Below are 21341 nucleotides of genomic sequence, written 5' to 3' on the forward strand. Positions count from 1 at the left end.
TGTTGCCAGCGCTCTACACCCGTGAGAACAGCTGATGCAATACGACCGCGGTAAACAGCCCTGATGAATATGGATTGAAAACAAATTCACAAAAACTACACTTACTAGCAACATCTGACACTAAAAGATAATATATTATTAAGAATAAAAGAGAATGAGGAAATAACACATCACTCACCGCTAATGGCTGGCACAGGAAGGAGGTTATGGCCTACAAAGGGAACACTCCATTGATCTCAGAGTCGCTGGAATCCCCCAACAATGTGAAAAACACACTAATTACTGAAGGAAAATTCAAAAGATCGCGAATCGTACCGAATAGCATACACGCTGAGCAAGATAGGTTAACCACGTGGTGAATGTAAATATTAGAGTTGGCAACTAGGCTTCGAGATCGTGCTCTGCCGATATAAATCGATATGAATGACAGCTTGGGATTGGTTGGATGTCTGTGCTTCAGCGCATAACCGCCAGACAGAGCCAAAATCAGCCAAAACATCAATTTAGAAGTAGAGCTGTACGGAGTATGCATATACGGTACTCTTAGATTCTAGCCTCTTTCCCTTAGTGCATGTTCGTAACATAAACATGCAGTGATCAACATAATAATAATAAGAAAATAATAACTGAAGTCCATTGATCCTCCTGTTGTCATAAATATAAAAGATCCATATTCATTTGTCATATAACCTCAATTCAGCAACACGATTCCTTTGAATTTATACATAACCTTCACACAATCCCTTCGAACTTTCACAGCATAACCTTAATTTCATTATGTCGCAACTAATGAAATTGAAACAATCGCGTGGTCGAGTAAAAGGCACATTAACAAGAATAATAAAGTCGATTACAGCTGACATGTCAAAATCAGAGGCGAAGGTTAGAATTAAAAAATGTGAAGAGCTATGGAATTCTTTTGAAGAAGTACAAATGAAAATAGAGGAAACTGAGATCACTGATGAAACAGCTGCATTACAATTTGAAATGGAATGTGAGGGAGAGCGAGAGCTATTTGAATCTATTTACTTCAGCGCAGTTACACAACTGTAAACGATAATAGATGAAGCAGAGGATGTTCAAAATAATTTACTAGCTCAAATGAACACGGCAGTAAACAACGCCGTTCATTAACAGGAAGTTCCACAACATCATAACAGAAGAATGCAGAAATTACCAGAAATTAAATTACCGGAATTTAACGGTGAATTTACAAAATGGTTGCTTTTTAAGAACAATTTTGAGTCAACCATTCATAATGATACTCAACTAACAAATAACCAAAAATATCAGTATCTGATCGGTCTTCTTCAGGGCGAGGCATGCAAAGTCATTCAAGCTTTTACCATTTCAGAGGAAAACTACACAAGTGCGTGGAACTTGCTTGTAGATACTGATAATAATCGAGACACATCTAGATGAACTTTTTCAAGTTTCCTACAGTTTTTAAAGAGAAAAAATCAGAATCACTCTGGCAATTACAATTTCATATTCAAACTCACATGGCTTCATTAAAAGCAATGAAGCAACCAGTACAATATTGGGATACATTGGTTATTCATCTAGCAAAGAAGCAGCTGGATTTCATTGAGCAAAGAGACTGGCAGGAAAGGGTGAAAGGCAACGCTCCAGAAAAGATGCCAACATTGGATGATTTCTTGAAATTTTTAACTGAGCGTTCCCATTGATATATGCTTTTAAATCATAAGAAAACCAAGCCACGTGGGAAAGCATAGAAAAAGGTTGTCTGGACAGATGAGCTGAGCTGAGTGCACGAAGCACATTAGGCAATTGATCGCTCTTGCCAGCAGGGTACAGTTCAGATAGTAGGTGGCAGGATCCTTACACGGGACGAAATGAGATCCCCAGTACATCTGCCAGTATACGTCACTGGCAAACAATACAGGAACATCCTGTCAGATCATGTCAACCTGTTTTCTACCCTACAGCACCCTGCCAGAGACCTGTACCCATGAGTGGGACATTGATGATGATGATGATGACGACTTCGATGACATCCACGGACATTAGGTCAACTGACCTCAGTCCTATTGACCACATCTGAGACAACAGAGGGATGTGCGCACCCTCCAATCAATCTCCGCAGATTATGAGAAGCTGTGCTGTGCTCATGGGCTAGTATGGTTTCCGGTTGCTTTGAGGAATCCATGCCATGCCACGCCACATAGCCACCGGTACCTGGACAAAAGTGTACTCATGCTACCGGTACTTGCCAGGTCAGTGTAAATTGCTTAGCCATATTACGATGACTGTTGTTTAAAGGAAGCTAACATTTGGTCAATGGCCCCTTCAAAAGTCCATTTAACCACTAAAATAAGAGATTTCATTGCTGTTTATAAATGAGTTCAGCCACTTTAAATTTAGGAGTGGGGATCTCATCAAACGATACAAACTTCATCACAGTCCGTACTGACATGTATTCACATAGCCGCCAACTTTTAGAAATAAAAAATGGGAACACTTTTTAATTCTTGGATTTCGTCACATATATTGCACCACAGTCTCGGTGAAAAAAAAAAAAGGACAACATAAAGAGTCATACATATCTACAGTTACAACGTCAATTGCCCATTCAATTTAAAATCTTAAACCAAGAAAACCTAAAATGGTTACAAGATTATGTACCTAATCATTCTCATTTACGACACATACATACGAACGTAATATCATATCGACACACGGAATAAAATACATAACAGTTTCCTTTACAAGACTGTGAAATAAACAGAAGTTCAATTTTATAGTCATTTCTGAACACTTGAAGGTAACGTTTGTTATGTTTTCTGGCCATATCGTAAAGAGAAAATACGAGTAACTGTCACCGACAACTCTCTGAAATACATTTTCAAGTCATTAAAATTACGAAAAAAGAATGAACAAAACTGCACTGAAATGTGCGAAACTACCACATACAAAATAGATCATTATGTCTCGTACATTATTAACATACGACTTCAACAGGGGTAAAAGCACAAAATCGCTAGAAAAAACACATGGTCCACAACTCCAATGCAAGTACGCACAGGAACAATTTTGACAGGGCACGAACCACACAATAACAAACTTACTCTTTCGTCCCGATTAACGGAGTCGCTAGTCTCTCTCACTTGTAGGACGATAGCCGTCCCAAATTCCCAGCTGTAAAGCGCACACGCTGCTGTAGTGGACGAGAAACACGATACACGAAGGCGACGGACGGTACACTCGCCACATAAAGCATAAAAAAAATACGCTTGCAAATGAGATTGCATAAATTACACAAGCACACAAGAATTTATCCTAGGGAAGAGTACTGACCGTACTGGAGGTTATGTTGGTCAAAAATAGGAAGAAAGAAATGAGTTTTGAAAACGAGACGTTTCTGGGTAAATCAGAAGGGTTGGGTTCATCATGATCCGTATTGACAAACGTGCACCTTCATTTTAATTTCTTATTAATGTGGTGATTTCAGTCTGAAAATGTTGGCTGGTTGGCGTTAAGTAAAATAAAAATTAAAAAAAAAATGAAGGACAGTAGGAGGAGAGTTTTAAACAGTCTATATCTGCTAGCCTTAGGTTCCATTTTTTTAAAAATACAGGTTCGAGGATGAGGTGAGATGAATTTACATGGCAAGCTTTTACGCCAACCTCAGTGGAGGAGTTCATGAAGATGAATGACGGTGAATGAAATTGAGTAAGGAGTTGGCTGTGACCTATGAACAGGAACTGTCCCAGCATTTGCCTGGAAGTGAAAATGGCAAACCACTGAAAACCATCCTCAGGATAGCCGACCTACAAGTCTTCCGAATGCAGAGCTTGCTTCACAGCCCTAATGCATAAACACGCAGCTACTCTGCACGGTATAGTCTTCTAAACAACACTCTACAAACTGTTTCCAATTACAACACTGAATTCAAAAAATTCCACCCCTCATTAACAAATTAGTTTTTTATGGCTAAAGGCGTTCATTAATTGGCTACAAAACCTCCACCATGTCATTTTAAAATGTATTTAAAAAGTTGTTTACATTTCTTAAGTTACAAGAACACGATAAACAAAGATACTCCTAGATTTATCAAATACAGTACAATTAATATGCTCTAGCTTCTCCTCGATCACGCCTTTGCCTTCCCCAATCCTGGCCGGGCCGGTTGAAGTTCTGGCGGTCACGGAAGCCACCTTGGTTTCCTCCACGGTTGAAGAAATTTCCTGTGGACAGATATGACCACATATTCATGAGATGAAGTAACAGCATTAAGAACATAATGAAACTAATAAAGTATCCAACATTAAAAAAAGCAGACGAAAACACAAAAGTGAAGAGAAAAAGCTGTCAATAAACGTGAAGACAAAACAAAAACAAAATACGAGAGCAAAGCACGGGTGGTGATTTTACAAGAAATGCTTATTAAGGACTATATTTGTATATTCATTTTTCTTGACCAGTAAACCACCTCTTGTCTTGCATTTGCAACCTAATAGTAACAAACACCACTGGCAGCTACCACAGTGCTTTCCTTCAACCCCCCCCTGCACCCGCGCGCATTCACAAAACTCTGACAATCTATGCCCGCCCTTTATTATACATCTTTAGCCGCGGCAACCGGTTGTACAGCACTCGATCTCAGTAAATAGTGAAGAGAGAATGACATTCTATTAGCCTCTACAGAAATATGTCTCAAATCCGCAGAATGGCATCGCAACATGCGAGCCTTCGAATTCTTAGAAAGGCCAGGCATACTCGGTGGCCGAGTTATAACGTAACTACTGTACTTGATGCTTAGTAAAATTAAATTTTATACACGGCAGGAATATTTTCGTGATGGATTGTCATATTGTAAGCATACGTGAAACAGGTATTGCTGGCAAATTTTCAAAGGGTTCTTGATATTTATGATGCCAATTTTAAGTTAATGGTTACCAAACACGTGGAAATGAAGAATAATAATTGTGCAGCCACAAGAAAATTCGGCATTAGCCTGAAGACAAAGATAGCTTAAAAAATGCATTCAATGGTCCGTAAGAAGGATGCTTTAAAGAAGTCGAAGATGAAATTGCAAGGTATGTGCACGAAAAATGCAAGGGCAGAACGGCCATAACACGGCGCAACAAACTCGTTCATAGACTTTCAACATCCGCGTCGTTATTAGGCCTGTACATCACCAGCCACTGATGTCGCCTGAACCTGGCAAGCGAGAAGTGCGTCTAGTGGCAGCCGGCTGAACCTGACTGAGTAAAATTAACAGTTTTATAGACAGCAGGAATATTTTCCTGATGGATCATCACATTGCAGAGATGCATGGAACAGGTATTGCCTGCAAATTTTCAATACATTCTCTTTGATATTATGATGCCAATTTTAGGTTGATGGTTAATAATTTCGTGTGGCTATTTCTAGCCGAGTGCAGCCCTTGTAAGGCAGACCCTCCGATGAGGGTGGGCAGTATCCGCCACGTGTGGTAACTGCGTGTTATTGTGGTGGAGGGTAGTGTTATGTGTGGTGTGTGAGTTGCAGGGATGTTGGGGACAGCACAAACACCCAGCCCCCGAGCCACTGGAATTAACCAATGAAGGTTAAAATCCCCGACCCGACCGGGAATAGAACCAGGGTCCCTCTGAACCGAAGGCCAGTACGCTGACCATTCAGCCAATGAGTCAGACAGTTGATGGTTATTAAACCCACGGAAATAGAGAATAATTGTGCAGCTGCAAAAAAAACGCATAACTACAGCCAATGTTCGGTGTTGGTGTGAAGACAAAGATAGTCTAAAAATGCGTATTGTACAAAAAAGGCATTCATATGATTTTTCAAAGCACTTTTTAAGCCTGATTTAATTATTACCGAAGGTAAAAGTGGTGGTGAGGGGAGGTCGATTTGGATTCGAAGAAATACGGTATACTAAAAAGCAGTATGAATATAAAACAATATGTACAAACACTTTAAAAAATTAAATGTGCAAATCAAAATGCTAAATTTCTGATTCCTAAGCGCTAAAATTCACCATATCTGAAGAAGAATACTGGAAAGACAGGGAGTGGAGGGCTATGGTACACTGCCCTACCCAGAGTGTCTTGAAATGGGCATAGAAGAAAGTGATGATGATAATGATGATACCTTGCTTCATTTCAAAGATCCTTTCATTGGAGTCAACAAAGTTGTTGACCTTGTCAGTCAGCTGGAGCGCAAGCGATTGCAGGCGACTGGGCTCACTGCGATGCATCACCACTGTCTGTGTTGGGTCGTCCAAGGAAGCCTGAAAAAAACAATGGCCTGGTATTGTAGGACGGCATTTTTACTACGCTGTGCATGTGAATACAACAGCACTACATTATCATTACAGATTAATACAACACTGATTATTCCAGAGCACAGCACTTACCATGAGCTCCTCGTTGATGATCATCTTACTGATGATGGAGTGTACGATAGGCCGACCCAATTCAAACATTTCGCTAAGTGTTTGCATGGAAATTGAGTTGTAGACATGGGAATAGGTGAAGAGGTATGTCCGCAGAGCCTCCTCCTGAATCAGCCTTGTCAGCATGTCTCGTACCTTGTCGGCTTGGTAGAACAGGTCCCAAACCTGAAGAGACAAAACGAGATGGTGAAAGTACTGATGAGTATCCACCAAATGGAGTCCTGGTGCAGAATAACACAAGCGAATATACTGCAAGGCAAGTCAAGAACCAGAGAAAATATCCAGTTCCCAGTATGTCGCCCATGGATAAGGTGACTAGATGACCGTATATCTGCCAACGTTTAGAAATATAAAATAGAAAGACTTTTCAATACACAATAGACAAATAAAGCATCAAATAGATACACTTGAAAATGAAGTTGCATAAATTATACAAGCACGTAAGAATTTATCCTAGGGAAAGAGTATTGACCGTACTGGAGGTTATACTGGTCAAAAATAGGAAGAAGTAAAAACAAATCTAAAAATCTGAATAAGAGTTAAAAAACGGAAAGTTTCCAGGTAAATCTTAAGGATTGGCAGGAATGCGTCCAAATTTCACCAGACATTTCCAGTTTCTTTAGAATTTTTTGAGTATCCAGCCAGATTTTCATTATACAGCCAAAATATCTGGGATTACAACTTTTAACAACATAATGTATCAATTACTGAAAAAAGTCACCGAGTACTCAGCTCTCAGGCTCTTTGGAACCTCAACAGCTCCACCATTGGCTGTCATAGATGGCCCAGGCATCACTGAAGAGGCATACAAGGGAAAAGAGGAGCGAGAAAATCGAATTAATCAAAAATGAAAATACATTATTAAGAATAAAACAGAACGAGATAAATTACTCACAAGCTAATGGATGCCCCACAAAGGAAACACATCAAGACATGGCAAACACACCTGAACTAGATACACTGAACAACATACAGAAACGTAAACAAAACTATAGCAACACTGAACTATTAAACCTATTAAGAAGCTATAGGCTACTGTACTAACTTACACTATTTTAACTGTAAACTATGCTATAATGTACTATACTAGTGAGAAAGACTAGATATAACAATGTCAAAAAACACAAAATATTGAAGAAAATGCAGAAGATGGCGAATCCCATAAATGGTGAATGAAGTAGTTGAATTATGGTGAATGTACACAATAGAGTTGGCAACTAGGTTTCGAGATCGCAATGTCATAATATACATAAAGATGAATGGCAGGTTGGATGTCTGTTTCCATGCACAACCACCAAATAGATCCCAAAGCAACTAAAAGTCAATTTAGAAGCTATGATGTTCAGAGTATATGCTGGGATTAAACCTACCTACTCACATAATAAAAATAAAATTCATTCACAAACTGCAAGAGAAGTCATCTTCAAAGTTATGGCCACATGATACTGTGCAAACAATTTGAAAGTCAATGGCCTCAACTGAAGGGTACAGCAAAATAATGTAGGAAAGACATTGCAAATGTGGCATGACAAAAGCTCACCCAAGCACTGTACATAATTAACATCCAAGTTACAGCAAGTGAAACTTGTGACAAAACGACTCTGAAGTTATTGGAAGCTGAAAAAGAAGCAAGAACAACTACAATAGCTTTATTAGTGCTACAAGTATGAGATAAGTAACCCTAACCTTAGCATTCATCTTCTCGTTAATGATGTAGTTCTTACACGCTGACCAGTTGCCATTACGCATGGCCTTGGATGCTGCTACTACATGTTCCCTCATCGATTCTGGAGGACCGATCAGCGACTGGCGCTCGCTGGACCGTAGCTGCTGGTAGAACGTTTTAGATATCATACGCCGACGGGCATCAAACTCGTGAGCTGCAAAAAAGGAAAGGAAAAAAGTTATTAAATCTTCCTTCGGGAAAATCACCTGATCATAAATATGTCTTTCAATAAAATGTGTGATGCCATGTTACCTAGCAACTGTCCAGGCTGTGATGTGAAGCATTGATTGATGGCTATGGCCCATGCAGCTGTTGCTAGGTAACATCGAGTCACACATTTTTTTTTACACAAAACTATTTCATTACACAAATTTTCGGATGACCCCCAGCTCTAACAAGAGGAACTTGCAAAATGTAACAATCCAATTTGCCAGAAACTTCACTCAGATAAGAGGGGTTGAAATAAGCGAAAACATGTTTCGGCTTATCCGAAGATACTTGATAGTTTCTGAGAAAATAATGGTTGAGATTTCCAACGTGTTTTAAGGGACTATTAGCGTCTAGCCATGGCTTTGCATTTTCGCACCCTGTGTTCAAATTTTGATGACTTGTGTGTTGTTTTTTTTTTTTTTGTTTCAGTTATTTACTTTTGTCAATTGACGGGTACTACACAAATAGTTTTGTTCAATGTATTTTCAAATATCGTCTATTAATGTTCTGCCTGGTAAATGAATTTTAGAACATACACTGTCCTACACTCATTGCACAACAAAGGGATATCGCGACTAGACATGACACAATAAAAATCCATGCACCGATTCATAATCAACTCCAAGCGCCAGTTTTTGGAAAAATTATCAGTTATGCGTGGTATGTCACAAACATATTGCCAGTACCTGAAATCTTCAGTAATATTGACAACGTTTCTCTCCCGAGTGACATTCCAACCCAGAAATTTAACTGTGACAAATCTACTTTTGCACGGTCGTGGTGTGCGAAATTTCTATGTTTTGAATTTTTCTACAATCAATATCTGCTCGGTCTTGTTTTAGAGTTGCTTACTCGTGTTGAACGAGGCCTAGCTCTTCCCACAGTCCACGAAATGTACTTCATTAACACTTTAGCGTCGACGTGTACATTTGCTTTTTCTGCGGTAAACTGCTGAAATGCCGTATACATTTTTCAAGTTGTTGTGGGCTACGGATGTTCGTAATTTCATTCGTAGATGATAATCAAAGACATATTTTATGTTCAAAGTTACTATTTTTGTGTCCCCCATTGGGGTGACATATGGTTATTAGGTTGACTATGCAACAGAGAAAGCGCATGTCACCCCTACAGGGGTGACAACCTTTTTACCTTTGTTGTTGTGGAACACTGTGCTCTGTACAGTGAGCTGTTGATTTACGCGCCTTTCAACGAGTTCCTTGTAATTTACAGTTTTGTAACAAGAAATTAATTCATGTTATGTGTTTCTGTGTTGAGTAAGCCATGATTACCGATAGAGAGATAGAAGAACAACCTGAAAAGGGCTCGATTGTTGAATCAAGAGATGTTGACATTTAGGATTTGCAATGTGATGCCACCTTTTCCGAGTCAGAATTCAACAATAGTTTGTGTAGTGAGGACACTAGCAAAGATTCCGGTGCTGCATCGGGCAATGATTCAACCAAATCATCAGCCAGTGACAATTACTGGGGAACATTCCCAGGTTTGCAGAAACATTTTTTTATTCACACGTAGCCCCGGTTTACAATTTCATCTGAGTGCTAAATCTCAACCAGTATGTAAGAATAAATCAATAATAGACTCCAATCCACATTATTTTCCTTGCCATTAATAATTGAATTCTGATGGTTGCGTATGTCACCCCATATGGGGTGACAAATGTCAGAGAAATTCCACTGTTTGTTGCGCAATGCCCAGCGTGCTGAGAAAGGAATGGGCACTGCGCTGCACTCTATGAACACCTTACGTGAACAAGCAATGCAATACAACAGCGAATGGTAGCGCTAGTTTCGTGCGACAGCCTAAAGATGAAAGGCCCGGACACACTGCCGTGTCACCCCATGAGGGGTGACATACTATATTTTGTATGAGGGTCCGTCACCCCACATGGGGTGACATCGTCTTCAAAGTGTTAAGTGCAACGGGAAGGCCAACATAATGTATATTACATACTTCATTTATTCACAAAACTATTTACACTGTACAAAATATACATTAGAACGCCGTGGTCCATGTTGTAGCGCACAAACACAATACTGTTACCCACGCTCGTCCAAGTCTCGGAACTCACTGACACCGGTGAGGCGTGTGACTCTGTCCCCTTCCACTGGGGCTGTAGCAGTCTGATTGTGCTGACCTCCGACAAAAGAAAACACATGGCGTTCAACAATATCATCCAAGGGAATGCATCGTATCTTCCTGAAGCGTTAATGTAAGTATGAACTTACAAAACATTGTAATCCCTCAAAAAATACCATATGCCTATATAAAAAAAAACACAACACTTATTATGAAATCCAACTGTAATTTTACAACCAACATAACGCCCTTTGTATTCACTAGCTTGATAACAAACATCTGCGTAGTAATTGTCAATGAACATAAGTAGATAAACAAAAGGAAAAAGAAACAATTCATTTGGATTTGAACACGAGGCGTAAAAGTATGACGGACTGTAATTTTCTCGGAAAAGGTCGAGTGTCTACGGATAAGTCAAAACATGTGTTTTCTTATTTCGACCCCTCTTTCACTTAGCGATGTTTCTGGGAAATTGGGTTGTTAAACTTGGCAGGTTCGCCTCCTAAGACATAATATTTATGTCAAAATCTGAATTTTCTAACAATATCCCCATGTCAGAGTTTTATATATAGTTTTACATAGTAAGTGCCAAGGCTTTTTCTTTCCCATTTGTATTCCATTTTTTTGACAAACAATTTCCCCTTTCGCATAAATGTTGATGTACGAAACATGAACATAACTGCCTATTCCTCCCAAAGAATTTTTCAATTACTTCGCGCATTCTGAAAATCTGGACCTGGTCTGAAACCAAACTGGATTTCATCCAATTTACTTTCAACCATTAATCGCAACCTTTCTTCCAAATACTTACCGTCTATTATTTGGAACTTTTTGCTAATCATATCCAAGCATTTTTTATCTAATTTCCTCTTCCTGGAGATTGCCTATACTTTGTCTGCAGACAGATTTCACTTTCTCTATCTTTATGATAGAGTCTATTACAGATCTGGTGCTACTACATTCCCATGTGTAGTGGTGAATAGCCATATGCCGGAAAAATGAACTCGTTAACTGCTAATCCCGTACCAGCACAGAAGTCCACTAAATGCTCCCCATTCCTATCAGCTTCCATATCTTTACCACATTTACTCATCATCTTCTCATACCCTTCAGTTTTACTTTCAATTATTGACTGAAATCGCCAATTAACACTACCTTATCCTTGCTGCTGACCCTGACTATGATGTCATTCAGAGCTTCATAAGACTTGTCAACTGCATCCTAATCTGCACCCTCAAACAGATCATTTTCGTCTAATTCCTCCAACTGCTAAACCAACTCACACGATTAACTTATTTACTTGGTATGAGGCTCCTGATGAAAACTCCTACCCTACACTCTGCCCCCCTCTTCACACCTGTTAAGAACACCTTAATCTGCTATCTCTTCCTTGATGTGTTTCCTTGAACATTCAGACACATCCTCTTTGCTGACTCATCGAGCTTGAATTTCTTTCTTCCACACGCCCCTTTAATCTGTCAGCGTGGAGTGCCGAGCACTGCTCGTCATGCAGTGTGCATCGCGGGCAGTGGAGTAATGAGCACTGATCGCACAGTACATGCACGTACTCTACTGTGATCTAGCGGTTATGATCGAAGTTGTTTGTGTTCTAAAGCATTTCTGCTTGAACCGGAAGGTTTGACCTTTCGAACGATATACCTTGATCCCTATTTTGATAGTGTTTTGTCACTGAAATTTGAGTGATATCTCAAGGAATGTTTATCTCTGCCACCAGGGGCAAGCACTGATTTTGTCTGCTATCTGGCGACTACTATGCATACCTCTTGCATTATACCTTCGTTTCCGCTTGGGGAAGAACCTGGCTGTCAACAGAATCATAAATTTTATCTATCCAGGGCTCTCTTGAGACTGTTTTTTTTCCGCCCTCTTTCCTTATCATAAGCCGTCTTGCATTCCGTCTGTCTTGAGTGGAGATGGCTTTTATAAACAAGCGCGGGTTATCGACCTTGGAAATAGAGGATATTTTAGAACAGCTGAGTGGTTCTGATGAAAGTGTGTTAGATTCAGAGTTATGTGGTTGACATCGCTGTCCACAAAGTCCTTGGTTTAGAATCAGATACGACTGACAGAGCAAACTGCGTGTCACAGCTCATTACGTGGGAACCCAGGACCTCAGAATGAAACAGTTAGGAAATGTGATGGTGTGATGGTTTTTAAAATGTTATTTGCAGACGAGTTAGTGAAACTGATAGTTCGTGAAACAAATTTATATACTGAGCAAAGAATCTGATCTAGGGGTTTATTACCACTTCGTTCCAGAATGCTGGATTGGAAACCAGCCACAAAGGACGAGATATACGTTGGGATTGCTCTTTATATGCTAATGGCTGTAATACACGAGCCTACACTAGAAAGCTATTTTTCTAAAAGCTCTATTCTGTCTACGCCAATTTTTGGGTCAGTTATTTCAATGCATGTGTCTGAATCAATTGGTAATTTTATGCATTTCAATAACAATGAGGCACTTGATACAGATCAGGGACCCTCCAAACTTTTCAATATGTATCTGAATATTTCGTATGCTACAAACAGAAAATTCGGAGAGAGACAGCGTTTCGGTGTTCAGACTGCGAAACGGGTGATGTGGATGTTGATTCCCATAGGGAACCTAAAATATTTGTCCTGAATGAGTAAATTTGGGTCTCTGTGTTGAGAGATGCTTCAAGACGTCCTACACCATACTCAACTATTAAGGTAAGACAGCACCATATTTTCTAAACATGCACATGAAAGTTTTATTAAAATCCGTAAAATAGAACCAAAGTTGTGTTGCTTTGAATAAAGCCTTGCACGAAACTGGGAAAATTTAAACACCGCTCAGAACTCCTCCCGCAGCACAGAGACGACCGGGCATTTAAATCCACCGCGCTGAGGGGTTAATATTGATAGCTCCCAATCAACTTTAATTTTGTTCGCCAAGCTGTTTACAATAGTCCCTCACCTGTCAAATGAAAGTGAGACGATGTGACTCCCATATATTATGAGCTCTATAAATTCTGTGAAACAGGATGCTACCTTACTTAACATAGTCCCAGCGATGTTCTCTCCCCTAACAGGTTACGCACCACTGGTGGATTGTATAGTCCTAGCCATCAGAGCACAAGGAGGGCAATGACTCAGAATATATCCACAATGCCAAGTCTCATTCCAAAGCAACTGGTATCCCGAGTTTCAGGACCACTTACTAGGCCACTAAGCCGTTGCCCAAAGATCGCGAACTAGGATGTGAATATAGTAACGAACACTATGAACCAGCCAGTTTTTATTTGTGCAATTAATGAGCTACTGTAGATATGTACTTTTTAGGTGCAATATTTAACTCTGCAATGTTTGTGTTGTTAGGGTCAGCTCCAATGTCAAGCTAATCAGTACTGCCACCGTTTTTGAACTTGAGTACTGCACAGCATTACGAAAAATATCACAACCCTTCTGCAATATTTTGCTATTTTAAGTTATTTGGTATAAATTTTAACTTGATGAATAAATGAAGTGATTTATGTTACTTATCACAACTTTATCAAATTATTCTTTTGTATTTCTCGTGAAATTTCCTCACCCCTCAATTTCGACAGAATACGAACACATTATCCCCTACCTCTCGTAAAGGGAGACCCAGAGGAGCGTGGAATGGCAAACCTAGCTGAATCTAACTTTACTTCCACTTGCTTGTGTCGGGCTCCTCATCTTCACCTTCTCTGACCGACCTCGACCAACATTTGTTCTTTCCTGACCCTGATGATATTAGGTTTGCAAGTCTCATTGTCACACCCTTCCCTTTCTTCTGCCGATACCTTCTTTGTTTTTATACTTGGCTTTACGTCGCACCAACACAGAGAGGTCTTAAGGCCGGTCTCCACTGATTAATATTTAACAACATGTTAAAAGTGTTAAAAGTTAACAGGTAACACCATCAACATGTTAAATGTTAAATACTGTTTCATTTGACATTGTGTCTACACTCAATAAACATGTTAAACTTGACTTCCTTTGTTTATATACAGGTAGTTCATCACATTAATTTGTGGTAATACATTTAGGTGGTGTCTATTATTTTCAAACAAGGACAATGGACTCAGATGAAGAGGATTTGGCCTTTGTTATTGCCACTGCTGCTTCTTGTTATGATTTTGAAATACAGTTTTATTAGGCACATTTCCTCCCCTCATCCTGCTCATTGCTTCAAAAACAAACCACTTTGAAGTATAAACTTTGTTCGCTCCCGCCCCCCACTTCCGAACTTTCCGAACTTTTTGCAAATCTCGAATGTACTGGGAGCGGAGAACGCTAGACTTTTTTTACATTCACTCGCGGCAACAATTATAGATAATTTCGAGTTCCTGGAAACTCACAGAGGTGAGATATCTATTAGGTTCCACCTATTCAATACTAATGAAGTGTTGATGTTACTAATAACTTTTATTCAACTTGGGACCGGTTTTGACACAAAATGTCATCATCAGCCATAAAATGAATCACAAATATATAAACAAAGACATAATAATCAAAACTATTGTGGATACATATTGAAATATGATAATTAAAAATCTTTAACCATCCATTCACACCATTCCATTCTTAACACATGGTGTGGATGGACGGTTAAAGATTTTTAATGATCATATTTCAATGATATTGTACCTAGAGATCTGGAATATCTGTTTTGTGCGTTTGAATTAGTGTTTTTTTTTTAAATTTGGTTAGAAACATGTCTTCATGTGCCATGGAAAAACAAATATTCCTCTCAGAATTGTATAGGACTTAAAATAACCTCCCCTTTGTCCCCAGAGTACCAACATTTTCATAATGTATTCAGTTATTTCAAGTATTGGCTTGCCACTGTGTGTACAATATCCGTTATTGTTTGTCAAATGCAAATCTTGTGTCTATCTGTAGCTTTTCCTAAAGGCAAGCACTATGTTTCCCCAGTCCATTTTGTTGTATAGTCATTGGTGAAATACATTAATTCCCATTGTTTATGTGCTTTAAAACATTATATATAGCATAATAGTAAGTTTAAATATCAGATAATTCCTTTCATTAACGGTTTTCAGCAACAGAGAGACGGGAAAGGAAAGATAGTGGCCGTGCCCTAACTTAAACAAGCTGGCATAAAAATGGGAAACCACAGAAAACCATCTTCAGGACTGCCAATGGTGGGATTCAAACTCACCACCTCCCAAATGCAAGCTCACAGCTGCATGACCCTAACAGCATACTGTTGATAAACTTAACCATAATAGGTATTTATTTGAACCTGTATTGATTTGTCTGAATCTACTAAAGAAATTATTTAAAATAGTTTATGTTGGAGTCCACCTTGTCAATACACTTTTAATGATTGAAAATTATTTAGTTTATCATACATGTTTCAGGAAAAATATCCATTATGATTCCTTTACTTATGTTTATTTGTAGCAGACATTTTTGTGTACCCGCCCATTAGTCCATGACGTTACAGATTCTGGCTTGGTTCAATGAGGGTTAATGGAGAATGGTTGCCATGTTGTACTTCCTCGCTATCACCATCATCATCATCTACGTTTTAAGAAAAATGAAAGGGGGTGATTTATGTGAGTAAATGGGGTAGTGTCACAAAAAAAGGAGGCTCACCTGCCATGTACGGGATCTCGATGAGCATGGCCGACACCAAGTATACACATTCCAGCAACTCGAGATTAATATGCATGTGGAATGGCATCTGACGCTGCTTCTCTATCTTCTCTTGTTCCTTGCTGCGCTCATGTTGTCTCTACAAGAAAACACGGAGGTTATCATTGCCCACAAATCACTGGCACCCTCGTCAACTCCAAGACAAGACATGTGTCTCACCTGGGGGAGGAGACCCTGTGCTAACAGCTCCTTCACCTTGCCAGTCATCATCAGGTCCACCAGACAGTTGTGAGCGTCCTTGATGTTGGCGTGGCGGAATGCGCACAGTCCTAAGTGGGCCATGGTGCGATTGTACAAGATCTGAAACACACATGATCGCCGGCTAGGAAAGCATTGCAACATCTGGCCAAAATGATAAATGAGAGAAAGTCTCAATAAAATTCTAAGGAAAGCAGCATGATTTGTTCTGGGTGATTTCTGACAACGGGCTAGTGTTTCAAAAATGTTGCAAACTTTGGGCTGGGAAGACTTGGGAGTAAGGAGACGAGATACTAGACTATTAAATTGAAATGATAAATAAGGTAGTTCAACCCATTCAATACAAATATATACGAAATGTAGTGTTACATTCCTATTTAATTATAAGTGAAATCGGTACCGGTTTTGACCCCAATCCGGGTCATCATCAGCCGAATCAAACGCAAAACACAATGCATAGGTAAGAAAGAAAGAAAATAAAAGATCAAGTCCCCACAAAAAAGCAGTTGAAAAGGCATGCCTGAATGAAAATCATCAACAAGAGAATGTGTACATTGATTTGAAGCACAAGTCAATTTATTACAGGCAGCACGCGCCAAATTTCCATAATAGCCTTCAAAGACCATCGAAAGGGCTTTATATTAGATCCAATGATCACATCCCAAACATCCAAAACACAACCCAATTAGGTACATGAAGGAAAGAAAACCATCCCATTCTATCAACAAGAATACCAGCAGGATGATATCGAAGTCATAGGATTAATGGTTGATGCAAGAGGAAACATTCCTCTCTTTTTCGTCCAGTTCTGCAAATCATTTAACCTCAATCAGGAATTAATAGAAGAAATTGCAGAGACTGCCTTGAAATATTCCGTCCAAATCCTGATGAACCATATCACCTGAACTTTTTAATACAACATACAGTATGTGAAATATGTTAACCAACTCACAATTAATTTTAATATTCATCTTGACTTCCTTTGTCTCCAGTTGGGGAAATGTCGAAGCGAGCAAGCAAGCAAGTAAATTAATTATATAGTACAGAGGCCTGTACACTCCAATACAACTTTGAATATAATTAATTTTATAACGAAGTTATGGTTAGCTGTCCAAGAGATCCATTTACGAATTACCACATTTGTTTCCGAGGGAGTTCATGTCCCATACTATACCTGGGTTGAAGGATCCGAATGCTGAATGGTCTCCTGGAGATGAGACATGAGGATGAGATCTCGAGCCTGGAACCAATTGTCGTGCAGGGCGTGGTGGTAGATGTGGGAGAGGATGGCACGTGTGCGCAGACGATCGGTACCGTCCTTGGCATAAACAAACTTGCACAACTTCTCCATCACCTGTACGCTTGTCTGCACATCAGCAGGGATCTCGCCCTGGAAAATGAGACAGAAACCATAACAACAAAAATTCTAATGAAAGGAACAAACTTATCAAACTTATCAAACTTATCAAAGTCCAATGTTACTAAACAATCATCAGAGACTACACAAACTCTTTATCATGAAATCTAAATGAACAAACAACAGTCACTTTCAAGAGATTTTCAGTCTTCTTCACATTCTTCTCTGGCTTCACGTCTAAATGGTTAGCATGCTGGCATTTTGTACTAGGGGTAACGGGTTTGATTCCCAGCCAAGTTGGAGATTTTATCTTAAACAAGTTAACTCCTCTGGCTCGGAAACTGGGCGCATATGCCATCTTTGGCATTAGAATTCATCACACGTAGGGCCCCATCCTCACAGACATGCAGGTCGCCTGTAAGAGTCTACTCAAAATAACTGCAACAGGCCTCTCCGGAGGTCCACTGCAATCATCATCATCATCATCATCATCATCATCTTCTTGGCACCAATGGTCAACAAATACAGCTCGCGAACAACGAATACTACAAAACTGAGTCACGTTACGCTTTGTGGAGGGACAAAAGGCAGAAATCTCACTGCAGTCCTGAGCTATAGGGTCCAGAGTTAGTGTAGGAGTTTTCATACCCAAAACCCTGCTCATCGCCACTCGCAGAGATCGCGTCGAAGTTGGGGTGTTCAGACATCTTCTCAGCCAGGGTTTCACAAGTTCTTTTGATAAAGACTCGTGACTTGACTTCTAGACAAAGGATGATGAATTAATTTATTATGGCTATGTTCACACGACTATAGAAATGCACCAGTTCTGTGACTAGTGGACATGAGACTATTCTACTGCTCCTTTAGTTGAGTTAACACACTGTACATTGGTATATTAGTACCATGACAACAGCTGTATACAAATATTTGAACCATATTTTGAGGCTTTATAGCTTTGACACTTTTTGAGCTAAATGAATTATATTATTGCACACTAAATTATATGTCTCAGTGCTGAACTCATTTGATTCTTTTATTTTCAAATATGAAATGAAGCCTATATATTTAACACGTTGTTGAGTGTTATATTTGCTTTCCATTTACACCATAACCTCGTTAAGGTGTTTCTACAGGGGAAAAACAAAGAGAACGTATTAAGCACAGAAACGTACTATTGAATACGTGAATAAAAACTATCCAACAGGGATATGGAAGCACTTGACACATGTTTTTCCCCCACATGCGTGAATTTTACATCGCGTATGTATGGTCACAGTGAAAGATGTAGGCAATCTGCCATTCCTAAAGAAGAGACAAGAATATTAAATGACGTGAAAAAGACAAGAGAACAAAGACGAAAAACCTGTTCCAGTGGAGCTTATTAAATAACAACAGTGTATTAAAAGGTGTGTAAAACACCAGGCAAATACGAAATCATTTGCACTGTTGCCCACAGAACTACCAACGAATTTATGCTGATCACAGTCTTTCTGAAACAAATGTTAGTTCAAATCTTGTACTTCGGACCAGTGGGTTGTTAAACATGGTTTTCTGGTCACCCTCTTCGACCATGAATCACTTGGAGATTAAACTTGGCTCTGTGCGAGTGAACAACTTTGACTGCCATCCCGAATGCGACATCACTTGGATCGACCCCAGTTAGGGTTACCAACTGAAAATTTCCAAATGCAGGACATTACTTAGCAAAAAGCAGGACATTTAAGAAAAATGCCTGACAATTTCAATCGATAACAAAATTATACATATATTACACACAACTTTTTACAAAAGGAAATACCTTACTTAATGATCAGTCCTTGCTGCAGTTCATTTCCTTGAAGCTGTATTTTTCAACAGAACCTACTTTTGAAAGAAGAAGCGAGTTATTTTCTTGAAGTACATACTTTTGAAAGAAGACGCGAGTTATTTTCTTGAAGTACATATTTATAAAATTCTTCATACGACACATCTTTGAAATTGAACTTCACAAGTAACATTCCTTTTACTGATTCTAACAACAAACGGTTCCTTTCCTTTGTCCATTGAGCATTTATGAATGAAAACACACGTTCAGTGGAGGCATTGCTGCCTGGTATGGCAAAGATAAACTGGCAAATGTTCAAAAGTTCAGAAAATACCTAAATATTCTGGCACTTATTAAAAAAAAACAGACCATTGTTGGTCTAGTGTTGTATCTTTATCCAAAGTTGAAGTTTTAGAATAAGCCCTTACGTTGCAGAACTGGTGACGCATAGCCATTTTAGGCCTAATGTTAAACATATGGGAGAAACTACGTACAACTTAAAACCGGGAAAAAACTCTTTGCAGTGCCAAAATAGATTTCAGTTACTGCAGCAAGTTCCAGAAGAAGACACACCAAGTTTTCCAAATAATTTTAAATCCAGTGGAGGTAACCTACAGAAGAAGAAAACCAACCGAAAGTCAAGATCGCCAAAGATTCATCTCTACGCAGACAGTCAAGGGCGGGGTATTGCAGAAGGCATCAAGGATGAGCTGCAGAATCCAGAAACTGAGGTTTTAGGACTAATAAAACCAGGTGCCAAAACTGAAGACGTCCTTTCAAGTCGTGATCCTGTGTTAGAGAAGGACAATTATGTGGTAATTGTGAGTGGTACAAATGACATTGCTGCAAATGAAGGTGAGGAACTAATTACGACTCTCAGAGGTAAGATTTCCAAACTACCTGACTCAAAAGTATTTGTAGTTAATGTGCCACCTAGGTATGACCTTTTAGAGGACTCATGTGTGAACAAAGCTGTACATGATGTAAATATAAAAATCAAGAGATTATGTAAGAGTTTTAGAAATGTCTATGTAGTAGATGCTTTAGGTCTTCGTAGGCAAATGTTCACTAGGCATGGGTTACATCTGAATGGTAATGGAAAAGCAAATCTCTGTAGACAAATTGCTACAATTATCAACAGAGATTTGCAAACTAATCTGTACTTAAGAAAACCCATACCACTAAACTGGCACATACAGGGAAACTTGCCAGAAAACCCAGACCCTTAAATCAAGATCTATGTACAAGGATCTGGGTTCCAGGGACGTTCTCAACTCATGAGTCAAACGTTACCCAATTGCAACAGTCAAGTTTTAGGGAGGAAGGAGGTCTGAGATTGCTCTTGGTAAACTGTCAGAGTGTAGTAAATAAACAATTAAAATTCGGTACAATGATGGAATCTTATGAGACTGATGTGGTGATAGGAGTAGAATCATGGTTGAGAGAAGGGGTGGGTAATAGAGAAGTATTTCCAGAAGGGTACACAGTCTATCGTACAGACCAAGGAGATAAAAAGGGAGGGGGGGTGTTTATTCTGGTGAAGGAAACTTATTGTTCACATGAATGGTTTACCGATGAAAGGGATGAAATATTAGGGATAAAATTAGTTTGTCATAATATGAAGGAGGTGGGAATTATAGGAACATACAGGCCTGAAAGAGAGGAAAGAGACATGGAAATATTTGAGAAAATAATAGATTATACTCATAAAAACAATAATGATATGGTAATAATTGGGGGAGATCTAAACTTGCCTGAAGTTGAATGGAATGGAGCTGCAAGTGAAGCCCATGAACAGAAACTGGCAAATAAGTTAATTTGGGAGGGGGGATTTACACAA

The 21341-nt window shown here is 39.2% G+C and overlaps 1 protein-coding gene across 1 annotated transcript in view; it reads right to left on the bottom strand.

Annotated features, from left to right (window-relative positions):
- Positions 1-3992: 3992 nt before the first annotated feature.
- Positions 3993-21341, bottom strand: part of eIF3c (eukaryotic translation initiation factor 3 subunit c) — a 68355-nt gene continuing 51006 nt past the window's right edge. Inside the window, exons 12-18 of the mRNA XM_067159303.2 lie at positions 17515-17730; positions 16302-16442; positions 16083-16221; positions 8105-8298; positions 6380-6583; positions 6115-6253; positions 3993-4208 (exon numbers count right to left, since the gene is read on the bottom strand). Coding sequence (XP_067015404.1) covers positions 4090-4208; positions 6115-6253; positions 6380-6583; positions 8105-8298; positions 16083-16221; positions 16302-16442; positions 17515-17730 — 1152 coding nt within the window. The 3' untranslated portion in view covers positions 3993-4089. The remainder of the gene's footprint in view (positions 4209-6114; positions 6254-6379; positions 6584-8104; positions 8299-16082; positions 16222-16301; positions 16443-17514; positions 17731-21341) is intronic.

This window comes from Anabrus simplex, chromosome X, assembly GCF_040414725.1.
Source record: "Anabrus simplex isolate iqAnaSimp1 chromosome X, ASM4041472v1, whole genome shotgun sequence".
Taxonomy (NCBI): domain Eukaryota; kingdom Metazoa; phylum Arthropoda; class Insecta; order Orthoptera; family Tettigoniidae; genus Anabrus; species Anabrus simplex.